Genomic DNA, 12,395 nt, shown 5'->3' on the forward strand with positions numbered 1-12,395 from the left:
TGTTTAATTACCAGAAATACCCCCAACGTGTTCGTTATTTGCTTTTCCAAATTCGACGACGTATTGTGTTGTGAGGAGAGCGATAGATGACAGAGGAAGGATTATTTGGCGAGTTTCTCAGTTGAAAACAAGGAGATTTTGGGGAATTTGCATAGAAGGGTTGATTACAGGTCAACGGCTTTAAAACAGTGATCCGCTTGCCAAACACGAGTCAACGCACTGTCATCTTCAAAGCAGCCCCTTTCTTATTTTTAAATTTAGGCAAATGGGGTAAAAACCACTGGACAAATATCGAAAGTCCCATTAAATATATTGCGATCTAACTAAATTCTTTGCTTATAATTTAATAAATTCAGCTTTTGTTCATTGAATCTGTAAAACTGAATTTAAATTGAGGAAAAATAAAGGAGAATCAAAATTAAAAAAATGAAATGAATTTATTTTCTATTTTATGTTTGATTAGGAAGAAATTTCGAAGGAAATAAAATCTGAGAAATTAATATTGTAACCGTTATCTCTTCTCCTAATTATTATTTATTTTTTATTGTTTTTTTATTTTCCTTTCCCTCTTCAACCACAATGCTACTATTAAACTAACCTTGTAACCATATCACAATTTGATTTTAAATCAAAATTAATTTATATAATTTTATTTGGAATTGAACTAAAACTTTTGGCTTTATATTAAATCGGATTGAATTAAAATTAAAATTGAAATTTGGATCAAAATAATAATATCTTATATTATAAGATGTATAATTATATTTTTTATTTTAAAATGAGAATCGAAAATTGGAGAAATAAATATCTCAGATATACTTACTGTAATACCCGGCTAGACTCCGGTATCGGGATTCCTACCGTCCGGTGGAATCTCGGTTGTCGGAGACCTCTAGAAGGGTAAAACTATGATTTTATGAAATGTTTTAATGTATTTCATGTTTTTAAGTAAGAATTAAATGAGTTTTTGCATGAACAATCTTTGGAGGAAAACCCAGGTTCGGCCGCCGAACTTTGAGGTTCGGCCGCCGAACATGCATGCTTTCGGAGGGACTTTAGGCGCCCGAAAATTTTGAGTGAGGGAAATGCAGGTTCGGCCGCCGAACCTTGCATGCATGCGGAGGCACCTTCGGCCCCCGAACGTGGCCTGGCCAGCCACCTATAAAAGGGGCACTTAGCCGAAATGGGAGAGTTTTCTCCCATTTTCGACCTCAGCGAGCTTCCGACCTCCCTCTCCCAAATCTTGTGTTTTTCCTTCAATCCCCACCATTTTCTTTGGGTTTTAAGGTTCCACAAAAGTTTTTGAGTGTTTTTAAGCAAGTTTGGAGCTTGGAAGTCTTGGAGCTAAATCCCTCCATTTTCCGAGCTAGGGTCGTTCTTCCTCTAGATCTTCAAGAGGTAAGCTTCGATCTATGCTTCTTTTATGTTTTATGAAGGTTTTATGCAAGTTGATGGGGTAGAATGCATGTTTAGGCTTGTTGTTAGGTTTATGGGTTTATGTTGAGATTTGAACAATGTATGTTGGAAATGTGTTGTTTGAAGTGTTGTAGTTGGGGTATATTATAGTTTGAGACCCCTAGGTGTGGTGTATGATGTGTATGCATGTGTAGAAACAAGTTTATGCATGTTTTGAGGCGTTTTGGAGGCTGTGGACACAAGGGAGCCAAGTTTCTGCCCTTCGGCAGAAACTCAGGTTCGGCCGCCGAAGTGACTTTCGGCCGCCGAAGTGACTTTCGGCCGCCGAACCCCCTTGTGGAGGCAGTTTCGGCTGCCGAAGCCTGCCCCCGAAACTCAAGTTTCGTCTCTGTCTGGGAGGTTCGGCCGCCGAAAGTGCCGCCGAACCTGCATGACTTTCGGCTGCAGAGGGACTTTCGGCCGCCGAACCTGCCGCCGAAAGTGCCCTGTTCAGCCATTTCTTGCATGTTTTCATGTGATGTTTTCAGGATGTTTTAGGGGTTTTTGGGGAATATTTTAGAGTCATGTTCATGTACGTTTGGTCCCTCATTTGAGTCCACCTGTGTAGGTTCGGACCCGAGGAACCGAGACCCCCAGCAGTGAGCCAGCTGCTTCAGAGTCTCTTCAGAGCTAGCCAGATGTGAGTGGAATAAACTTTAAGTTTTAAAGCAAATTAATGAAATGTTTTAGCATGATTCACGCATCATGAATGCCATGAGATATATTAGGTTATTTGCATTAGAATTCACGAATATGTTGCATTGCATACCTTGTTGTTGATGTGGATGAATGTTGAATGATCCATTAGCCCTTGTATGTCATGATAGCCTATGTGAGTCCAGGTGTGCCTGCTACGGCTCTACGCCCCTGGCACTATGACAGATTATGGAAGTCCGGGTGTGCCTGCTACGGCTCTACGCCCCCGGCATGTATAAGTAAGAAAGATAGGGGCTAAATGGTGACAAGTTCATCCTTGTTGTGAAATGTTTGTGTTATGGCGCATACATGAAAGCATGATTTAAATTGATGTTTTATTATTCTGCTCACTGGGCTCTAGTAGCTCACCCCACTCCCTTTATCCCCAGAGTTGCAGGTACAGGATAGATCAGGAAGTCGGCTAGAGGTGGCTCTAGTAGCTCACCCCACTCCCTTTATCCCCAGAGTTGCAGGTACAGGATAGATCAGGAAGTCGGCTAGAGGGAAGTTAAGTCATGTATGTTGTAATAGATAGTAGTGGACATGAACATGATGTAATGAGTAATTATGACCATGTAATGTAATGAATGATTTGATGATGTATTGAGGATTATAGTAGTGCTTGACCTAGAGGTGTGTGAGTCCCCATTATGTACAGAATGTTTAACGAGTAATGATGTTAATGACCATGATTATCCAAGCTGATATGTATGATGATGATACCCCATTGGAGTATTTGATGAGGACTCCAGTGTGGGGTTTATGTATGATTTTGTGCATGCACAGGTTTTGCTTGGATAAGAGAAAAGAAAAATTTTTTACAGATCATGTATATGTTGTTATGTGTGGGATTCCACAGGTTTACAGGAGGTATGTAGGCTTGCTACGGGTCCCGGCGGCCTTAAGCCGATCTGGATCCTAGCGCCGGTAATGGGTCGGATTTCCGGGTCGTTACACTTACCATCAAGTTAAACCTATAAGTGCATATCTAATTGTTTTTATTAAAGATCTTTTAGATATTAAAGTTTATTTTAGCTTTTTTAATTAATATGCCTACAACTAATTTTTTAATTAAAAAACTTTTTACACTAGTCAATTTTTATAATTCTCAAACATTAAAAAATTTAAATATTTACATTTATCACAAAATAAATAAAATTTATAGTTCATAAGATTTAACAAAATCTACATTTAGTCACTGTATTTTATTGATAAACAATTGAGTTTATCCTAATCCAATAGTTTAATTACAATTATTGAACAATTGTAAATAAAAAAAACTGTGTTTCAATGTGTGGAATCGAAAGCTTTAAATCAGATAGTATGAAAATTGATTATGGTCGATTTTGGGTGAAAAATCAATAGTTAAATTTGCAAAACCAAAAGTTATAAATCATATCACATAAACGCATTTTAATTCAATTCAAATTAAAGTTTTATTTTATTTTATGAAAAAAATATATATTTTTTAAGATATATTTCTAAAGAACACGTTTTTTAACTTGGGATACTCGATAAAATTGTGAATGAAAAATTATTTTTCATAATTAAGGTGAAATTAAGGAATTTTTAAGAAAATAATTATATATTTTAAAATATTAAATCATTTTATAAAAACTGAAAATTTAATTAACACCACTAAATTTTGTATATAATTATATTGATATAATTTATAATAATATGAGATTTAGAATAGGGTAGAATTTTGAGTATATATGTAAGTTTAGTCTGAATGTTGACATTCTCTTTCTTTATTTTTTTTCTCTAGTAATATATAACAGCCACCTGATTATAGTAATATATGTCATTATTATATAGAATTGTACGTATGTATGTATTGTCCCATGCTGACATAGTTCTGGATGTGGAGAGATCTATTCTTCCACTGATTCATCAAGTCAAGTGAGCTGGATCATTTTTTGTTAGGTTCGAGTCTCGCTCCGACCAATTTACCCAAGCGTGATTTAGGCTGCGTGTTAGAGAACATAATTGCATATTGAACTCTAATGAGTTACGACATGACTCTCGTATATAGGTTTGACCATATATATTTAAACAAACAAAGCAAAACTCAATATAATGTTTTATTTTTTATCATAAAAAACCAATTAATTTAAATTAAACTTAAATCACTCAATCTAATTTTATTGAAAGAAAAAGAGGACATAGTTTCATTATAATTCGAGTTGATCAATAATTGTTTAGTGCTAATTTCGAATTAGATTGAAGCAACAATTCAAAATGGACTTGCTTTCATTCTAATTTAAGTTAATAAACAGTTTATTAGTGTTAACTTTGAATTTGACAATATTATTTTTGTTCCAATTAGAGATCTAAATTGAATAAGATCTATGAATGGCAACAAAGCAATGATGCGTGTGGAAGGGAATCTCTCCATTCCCTTTTTAATATATTAATGAAAAATATAAATTATGTCTTAAAATAAGTTCTATATTAAAATATAAGCTTAAAAAATTGATATTAACAATATACATGCAATTTTATTAAAAAATTAAATAAGTAAAACAAATTAAATTTTTAATATAAAATAATAAATAATTATTCGAGCAGATTACGATTCTCAAAAAGTATTCTGTTATATTTGGACAGCCGTGGTCATCAACTTTGAAGATGGGAAAGACTTCGAAATTTCTAATAAATTTAAATTGTAATTTAGGTTGATTTGGTTGGTTTGGATTTTACGACGGGTTGGTATTCGATCGGTTTGGTTAAAAATTAAATCGAATTAAAGAAATTAAAAATTAAAATTTTAATATTTATAAAAATCAAATTGAATCGATTTTGATAAAAAATCAAATCAAATTGATTTTGATCAAAAATTGAATCAAACTAAATCGATCTGATTCGATTTGATTTAATTTGATTTGATGGATTTAAATTTTAAATAAATTTTTTATTTTTTACATTTTATTTTTAATATTTTAAAATTTAATTAAAATATTTTAACTTTAATACAATTAAATTTCTCGATATTATTAAAAATAATTCAGTTTAATTTTTTTAATTTTTACCTAATTAAAATCATACCGAAATAATTAAATTATATGAATATAATTGTTGATTTTTTATAATTAGTATATTTAAAAATTATTTTGCGTACCGCAGATCTAACAGAAATGGAAAATAGACATCGCTTGGTGAAGAAGGCAGTGACCTTTTTCATATTGGGCTTTTGGCCTTTTACTGTTATCAGTTCTCACAAGTCACCAGAAGAGCTCGCTCTCAGTCTTTTATTCGAGTTTCCAACCACGAAGCCAAGCAAGGAAGAGACGATTCGATCTACCCCATCAACAGCTCGATCTTCTCTTTATCAGGCATGTCCCCTTTTCTTTTTCTCTTTTTTGATGATTTTCTCCCTCTATCAACTCGTTTCTTCTCATGATTCATTTGCTTTATTTTGAAATAATTATTTCTTCTAAATTTTAGAGTATAATGAATTTGATGCCTCTCTAAATGAATTTGTAAAACCCTAGCGAAGGATTTTTTTTTCTTTGTGAACTATTATTTCTTTTGGTTCTGTTTAACTCTGAGCTAATTCGTGAGCATGCATGTTGCGCAATCTAGGGTTTTGCCGCTTGAAACTGTATCCCTAGTTATTTTTATTACCTTGTGGGCGCATTGTAGATTCGTTTCTTTTGAACATATATCCCTATTAGTGGCCTCATACCTTGTTACAATGTATATATGTAGTTTTTATAGGCATTGTTAGCAAGCATTTATGACTAGGAATGTTTTTTGCGGAACTTATATTAGGCCATCCAATCTCAAGAACAAAGTGTCATGGTATTATTTTAAAACTGGAGAGTAACTTCAATCATGTGGGATGATGCTAATTTTAAGTGTTAGTTTAATAGTGTTAAGTTGGAAAAAGCATTAGTTTAATAGTGTTAAAATGGAAAGAGCCACTGATCCATCGGAGGCTCTATTGAGAAAAATTTGAGTGTGTAACGTATGGATTCATTTGATGATATCTCACGGAATGCGCAGAATGATAGGATGGAAGAATCTGGAGACTAGGGCATAGGTCGAGCCTGATTTGACATCTTTGTTGAGCAATTGAAAATTTTGTTCTGAATCAACTAATAGGCAATTTTCTGTTGTATATTTGTTGCTTTGTTATTTTATTGGTATTTGGATTGAAAATTAAATTGTCCAACAAAAAGAAAGAGTGCTTGTTTTCCAACAGTGATAGTATTAACTCAGCATGTTAGCTAACGCTTCTAGTGGTCTACTTGCAATGTGCCTTGTGAGTTGTAGCCCCTCTTTCAGTCCATTCGGTGCTTGATAATTAGCCCTGAAGATTACATTAGGTTCAACTGGGCACTTGGTGCAATGATAACCAACTCTTAGTAGCCTAAGCTTGCCTCTCTTGCAAGAATTGGGGTTTGATTAACTATAAATAGGGATTTCAAATCGGTTCTTTAGTAAAGTGCCACCTGGGTCAAGATCCTCTCATGTTTGTGCAAAATTGGTCTATCATGTTTAAGCAAAGTTAGCCCTTGAGTTCAAAATGAGTTGTAGTTTAAAAAACTAAAATTTAATTTATAGCAAAATCTCGACTTTAATTTTGAATTCAAGGGATTGTACAAATATGATAGATCATGTTTGTACAAAAAATAAGAGGATCCAAATAAACTAAATGAAATATTTTCTTTTGTCATTTCTTATAATTTATTTTACATAGCTTAATTAGTTACAATGACATCAATTGCATATATATAATAATCACTATGTAATATGGCTTCTAGCTATTCCTTAATTATATGTTATTTTTAGTTAGAAAATATATATATTGTATAATGCATCTCAATCTATTGAAAAACTTCATGTATAAAATTGGATTTGGCTTCAGTTCTTTAGTTGGTTAGGATTTTGATAAAGATCTAGAATCAAACAAATTAATAACGTAAGTTCGGTTTAGCCTGATTCCTAAAATGTTGGTTCTTTTTTGGTTTCGGACCTTTCGGTTTGGGGTACCTGAGAACTGTGCACAACCCTTCTCCTTAGTGGTGTTCTCATTACTTGAGACTTAGGGGGTGTTTGGCTTAGCTTGTGAAAATTAGTTCTTATAAGCATTTAAAATGTTAGAAACTTATGTGTTCGGTTAAAATGCTTTTAAGTGGCTAATAAGTAGTTAACGTGTTTGATAATAAATAACTTATAAGTATATTTATTATTAAAATTATTAAAAAAGATATTAAGTAAAATTTGTGGTGAATTTTTAAAACTAAATGAGGGCAATATAATAACTTAGAGGGTGTTTGGTTTAACTTATGAACATTAGCTTATAAACACTCTTAAATAACTTATAAGCTATTAGTGTTTATAATTATAAGTTATTTATTATCAAACATGTTAACTACTTATAATTAAACATTAATAGCTTATAAGTTATTTAAGACTTGTAAGTATTTAAAATTTTAAGTAATTAAGTGTTTGGTTAAAATGCTTATAAGTGGCTGATAAGCAGTTTAGTGCTTATAAGCACCAAAAATGAAAAGCTGCTCACCCCCAATTTAATTTTTTTAGCTCATAAGCTGAAGTTATAAGTTATAAGCTCATAAAATGCTATAAACGAACAGGTCAACACATTTCTAAAACTTATAAGCTAATTTGACCAGTTTATAAGCCAAGACATACCCCTTAATATTTAGATTTTACAAACTGGTGCAGCAAAAAAGTTTTTGGCTGCAGCAATTAAGTCAAGTTCTGTTGTTGTTAATATAAGTTAGAACTGCCTAATCCTTTTGTTTTTCTATTTAGATAACCTCGTTTGTTGATTTCATTGCTTGATGCAAGCTAAGAAATATTAAGTTAATTATTCATTTTTCAGGACTGACATTTGAAAGCATTAACAATGTCCACATCATATCTCCCTGCAACTACTGATTCAATTGCTCAGGCTTTAGAAGCAAAAGCCCCATCTGAATCCATTTCTATTTATTACCGCATACTAGAGAATCCATCATCTTCTCCTGATGCCCTAAGGATAAAAGAACAGGCTATCACCAATCTCTCAGATCTCCTCAGACAAGAGAATCGGGCAGAGGAACTTCGAAGCCTTCTGACCCAGTTAAGGCCCTTTTTCGCCTTGATTCCAAAGGCAAAAACTGCCAAAATTGTTCGTGGGATAATTGATGCTGTAGCTAAAATACCAGGGACATCTGATCTCCAGATTTCTCTTTGCAAAGAAATGGTGCAGTGGACCCGTGCTGAGAAAAGAACTTTTCTCCGGCAGAGAGTTGAAGCTAGGCTTGCAGCTCTTTTGATGGAAAACAAGGAGTACTCTGAGGCATTAAATCTCCTCTCTGGGTTAATCAAGGAGGTGAGGCGATTGGATGATAAGCTGCTGCTTGTGGACATAGACTTATTGGAAAGCAAGCTTCACTTTTCTCTAAGAAACCTCCCCAAAGCCAAGGCTGCACTCACTGCAGCAAGAACAGCGGCGAATGCAATTTACGTTCCACCAGCTCAGCAGGGGACTATAGATTTGCAGAGTGGGATCCTTCATGCAGAAGAGAAGGATTACAAAACTGCCTACAGCTACTTCTTTGAAGCATTTGAAGCTTTTAATGCTCTTGAAGATCCCCGAGCAGTATTTAGCCTTAAATATATGTTGTTATGCAAAATAATGGTGAACCAAGCTGATGATGTTGCTGGAGTAATATCATCCAAGGCAGGGCTTCAATATGTAGGCCCAGAGCTGGATGCAATGAAAGCTGTTGCTGATGCTCATGCAAAACGTTCTCTGAAGCTCTTTGAGATTGCACTTCGGGATTATAAGGCCCAACTAGAGGAAGACCCAATTGTTCACAGACACCTCTCTTCCCTGTATGACACTTTATTGGAGCAAAACCTTTGCCGGTTGATCGAGCCTTTCTCCAGGGTTGAGATTGCACATATAGCTGATCTGATTGAACTGCCTGTAGAGCATGTGGAGAAGAAACTGTCTCAGATGATTCTGGATAAAAAGTTTGCGGGGACTTTGGACCAGGGTGCTGGATGCCTCATTATTTTTGATGATCCAAAGACGGATGCAATCTACCCAGCATCATTGGAGACCATTTCCAATATTGGCAAGGTGGTAGACAGCCTGTATGTGAGGTCAGCCAAGATAATGGCTTAATGTAACAGAGGCAATTTAGGTTTCCATCAGTTTCTACTTCCAGCTCGCTTGCTGCATTGTTTCTTGTTTCTTTTATAGCTCCATGTGAAATGGGGTACATGATAACTGCAATGTTAATTTACAGATTTTCTTTGTTTTAATCTTTTTAATTGACTATTCCATGTTAGGATCTTCCCGTTCACAGATTAAGCAGTCATCTCCCTTTTAAAGGGTGCATTTATTCTGTTTTTATTGCTGTTCAAGTTATATTCTCTCTAGGATATTATCTCTGTCCAGTGTTTGGAAGATCACCAACTCCGATGCACAATGTCTAGTGTCTGACTTGATACAGTTTGAGCTCTGTTTGGAGTTAAATATAACTGATATCAAATGGTTTGATGCATACAGGTTTGTCAAATTTTATTATTATTATAATTTTAATCAAAATGGAATTTAAAATTTATAGTAAATAACTATATTATTTTCTTGGCATCCCAATATGCAACAACTAAATGAATAAAAATGAAATTGGAAGGATTAAATTTATTAAATGGTCTATATGATGGGGATTAACAATAATTTTTAATGGGATAGCTGATCGAATACCAAATCATGCTGTTACTAATCTAATAGTATTTGTAAAATTTTTAAAATTAGAAGCATTGCAATTGATAATATTTTTTAGTAATTTACATGTAAATTCTTGTGTTTTGATCAAATCCATGCTAAAATTCTATTGACAAGTAAGTTAAATTTCATGTAACAAATTGGTTCTTTTGTTAATATTAGGGACAATTTGCCGTTGATATTTGTTTAACTGCAGGTTTTTTAATGACAAGAATGCTCCTGAGATGGGAATATCAAATATTATTGTCTAATTAAATAAAGCATTTAGAGAGGGAAAATAAAAATTTATTGATGGGTCTCCAAGGGGCTTCAAGACTAGGACCAAGCAAAGGTGGAGTCCTCAGGAAGTGTGTGATCTCTTTACATTTTGTAATCCGAGGCTAGATCATAGGCCTGTTAACATCAGGTGGTTTAATCTCGAAAAGCTTGTTGCAGAAGGGGAACAAACAAAAGGAGGAGAATTTAAGGGTGTGCTTGGATGATGGTGGCTGTCATGTAGTAGATGAATCAATGCACTATGGCCGTGACCTCAGACCAATCCGCAAAACAATCACTGGGATTTTGGAATTTGGGAGTTTGGATTCTAGGTGCCGTAGGGCTGATGGCTATGAAGTCAAATAATGGACGAGGAGCCAAAGATGCCTACTGTGTGGCTCACCATCGGCAGCTTCAATATAACCTGCCTTTTTTCACTCTAATTTTTTTTTTAAAAAAATAAACGTGTACGCACATTTTAATAAATCTCTTCCTACATTCATTTAAAATCAATATGAAATCTCAAAAATTAGTCCAAACGAGCTCAATCCATAAAGTCAAAGGATGGACGAGGAGCCAGAAATGGCCTACTGTGTGGTTCACTATCGGCGGCTTCAATAGAACCTGCTATTCTTTCACTTCACAGTACTATGGTTTCAAGAGGAAAAATTCTTTTTAGAGATTTATTATTTATTTTCTGGATATTATTATTACTAACAAGTAAATTTCTATATTTTTAAAAATTTATTAAAATATTTTTATCTTTTTTCTCTTTCATCGAAGTAGTCATTTTATATTTTTTCTATTAAAAATAGATAAAAAATAAAAGAGAAAATTTTTAAAATCCAATTTTCTTTTTAAATAAAATCTCTTATTTAGTCTATGGATATTGCTATTATTAATAAATTAGTCCTTATATTTTCAAAAATATATTAAAACGTTCTTATTTTTTCTCATATCTATTAAAACATCTTTATTGTTTCTTTCCATCAATAAAATAGTCCATCCTCCTAAAAAAATGCAAAAAAAAAAAGAAGAAGATGATGCTGATGATGAAGGAGAAGGATGAAGAAAAAAGAAGAAGAAGAAAAAGAAAAAGAAGGAGAAAAAGGAGAAAAAGAAGGAGAAAAAGGAGAAAAAGAAGAAGAAAAATAAAAAGAAAAATCGAAGAAGAATCAAAGAAGAAGAAAAAGAAAAAGAAGAACTAAAAAAGAAGAAGAGGATGAAGAATTGATGAAGAAGAAGGAGGAGGAAGAGGAGGAAAAGAAGGGGTAATTTGATTTTTTGCTATATTTTTAACGATAGAAATAGATTGAATGACTATTTTATTGATAGAGATAAAAAATAAAAATATTTTAATAGATTTATGAAAATACAATGACTGTTTTGTTAATAATTGCAATATCTAAAGATTAAATTATAAATTTTTTTTATAAGGTATATCTATTATTTGGATAGCTATTGATCTTTATTTTAATAAAAAGACAAATATTTTATAATAAATCAAAATTTAATATTTATTTATTATCAAAGCATTATTTGGAAATTAATTTATGGATTCAATTATAATTCAGAGCATCTTAATAGATTTTTTTTTAAATAAAAATTTAGACTTCATTCGTTTATAAAAAATTTTATATTTAGAAATATTTTACTTATTTTGTATTATTTAATTTTGATTTAATAAATAAGATATATTAACAAAATTTTCAAAATACAAAAATGATTTTTAACTTCTGAAAAATTTGGTTAAATCAATTAATAATAATTTGATCAATTATATAACAAAAATTAAAATTTATAACAACGGATATAACATTTTTTATTAGAAATAAATAAATAAATATTTAAAAAAAATTAAAACTCAAAACAACAAAGTAAATGCTAACTTCTCAATATTTATCTACCTGACCTCGGCGTCTTTGAGCACCTTGCTAACAAAGAAGATATGTTTCAAATTCCTTATTTCTTCTTTCACCAGCACGACATTTACTGCATGCTCATATGCAACTTAGTAAATTAACGGTTTCTCTCCTGCTAAGGGGCTACTAAGCACATGTGGGGAGCTGAGGTACTCCTTGTGGTTTTTGAAGGCTTCTCGAACCTTCCTCACCTTCTTGAAAAAAGGTAGGCATCTTTCTGCTGATTTGAACATGAACCTGTTGAGTGCTACCACTCTTCTTGTAAGCATTTGGACATCCCTTACACAAGTTGACTAAGGTATAGACAGTATGGC

General features: G+C 32.8%; 1 protein-coding gene across 1 annotated transcript; it reads left to right on the forward strand.

Moving 5' to 3' along the window:
• The first annotated feature begins 5,332 nt into the window (after positions 1-5,332).
• On the forward strand, positions 5,333-9,529 carry LOC110625234 (26S proteasome non-ATPase regulatory subunit 11 homolog). Its single transcript, XM_021770840.2, has 2 exons — positions 5,333-5,486; positions 8,006-9,529. Exon 2 carries the CDS (start codon positions 8,030-8,032, stop codon positions 9,296-9,298), a length of 1,269 nt encoding a protein of 422 aa, XP_021626532.1. The 5' UTR covers positions 5,333-5,486; positions 8,006-8,029; the 3' UTR covers positions 9,299-9,529.
• Positions 9,530-12,395: the final 2,866 nt, after the last annotated feature.

The sequence above is a fragment of the Manihot esculenta genome, chromosome 1 (genome assembly GCF_001659605.2).
Source record: "Manihot esculenta cultivar AM560-2 chromosome 1, M.esculenta_v8, whole genome shotgun sequence".
Taxonomy (NCBI): Eukaryota; Viridiplantae; Streptophyta; class Magnoliopsida; order Malpighiales; family Euphorbiaceae; genus Manihot; species Manihot esculenta.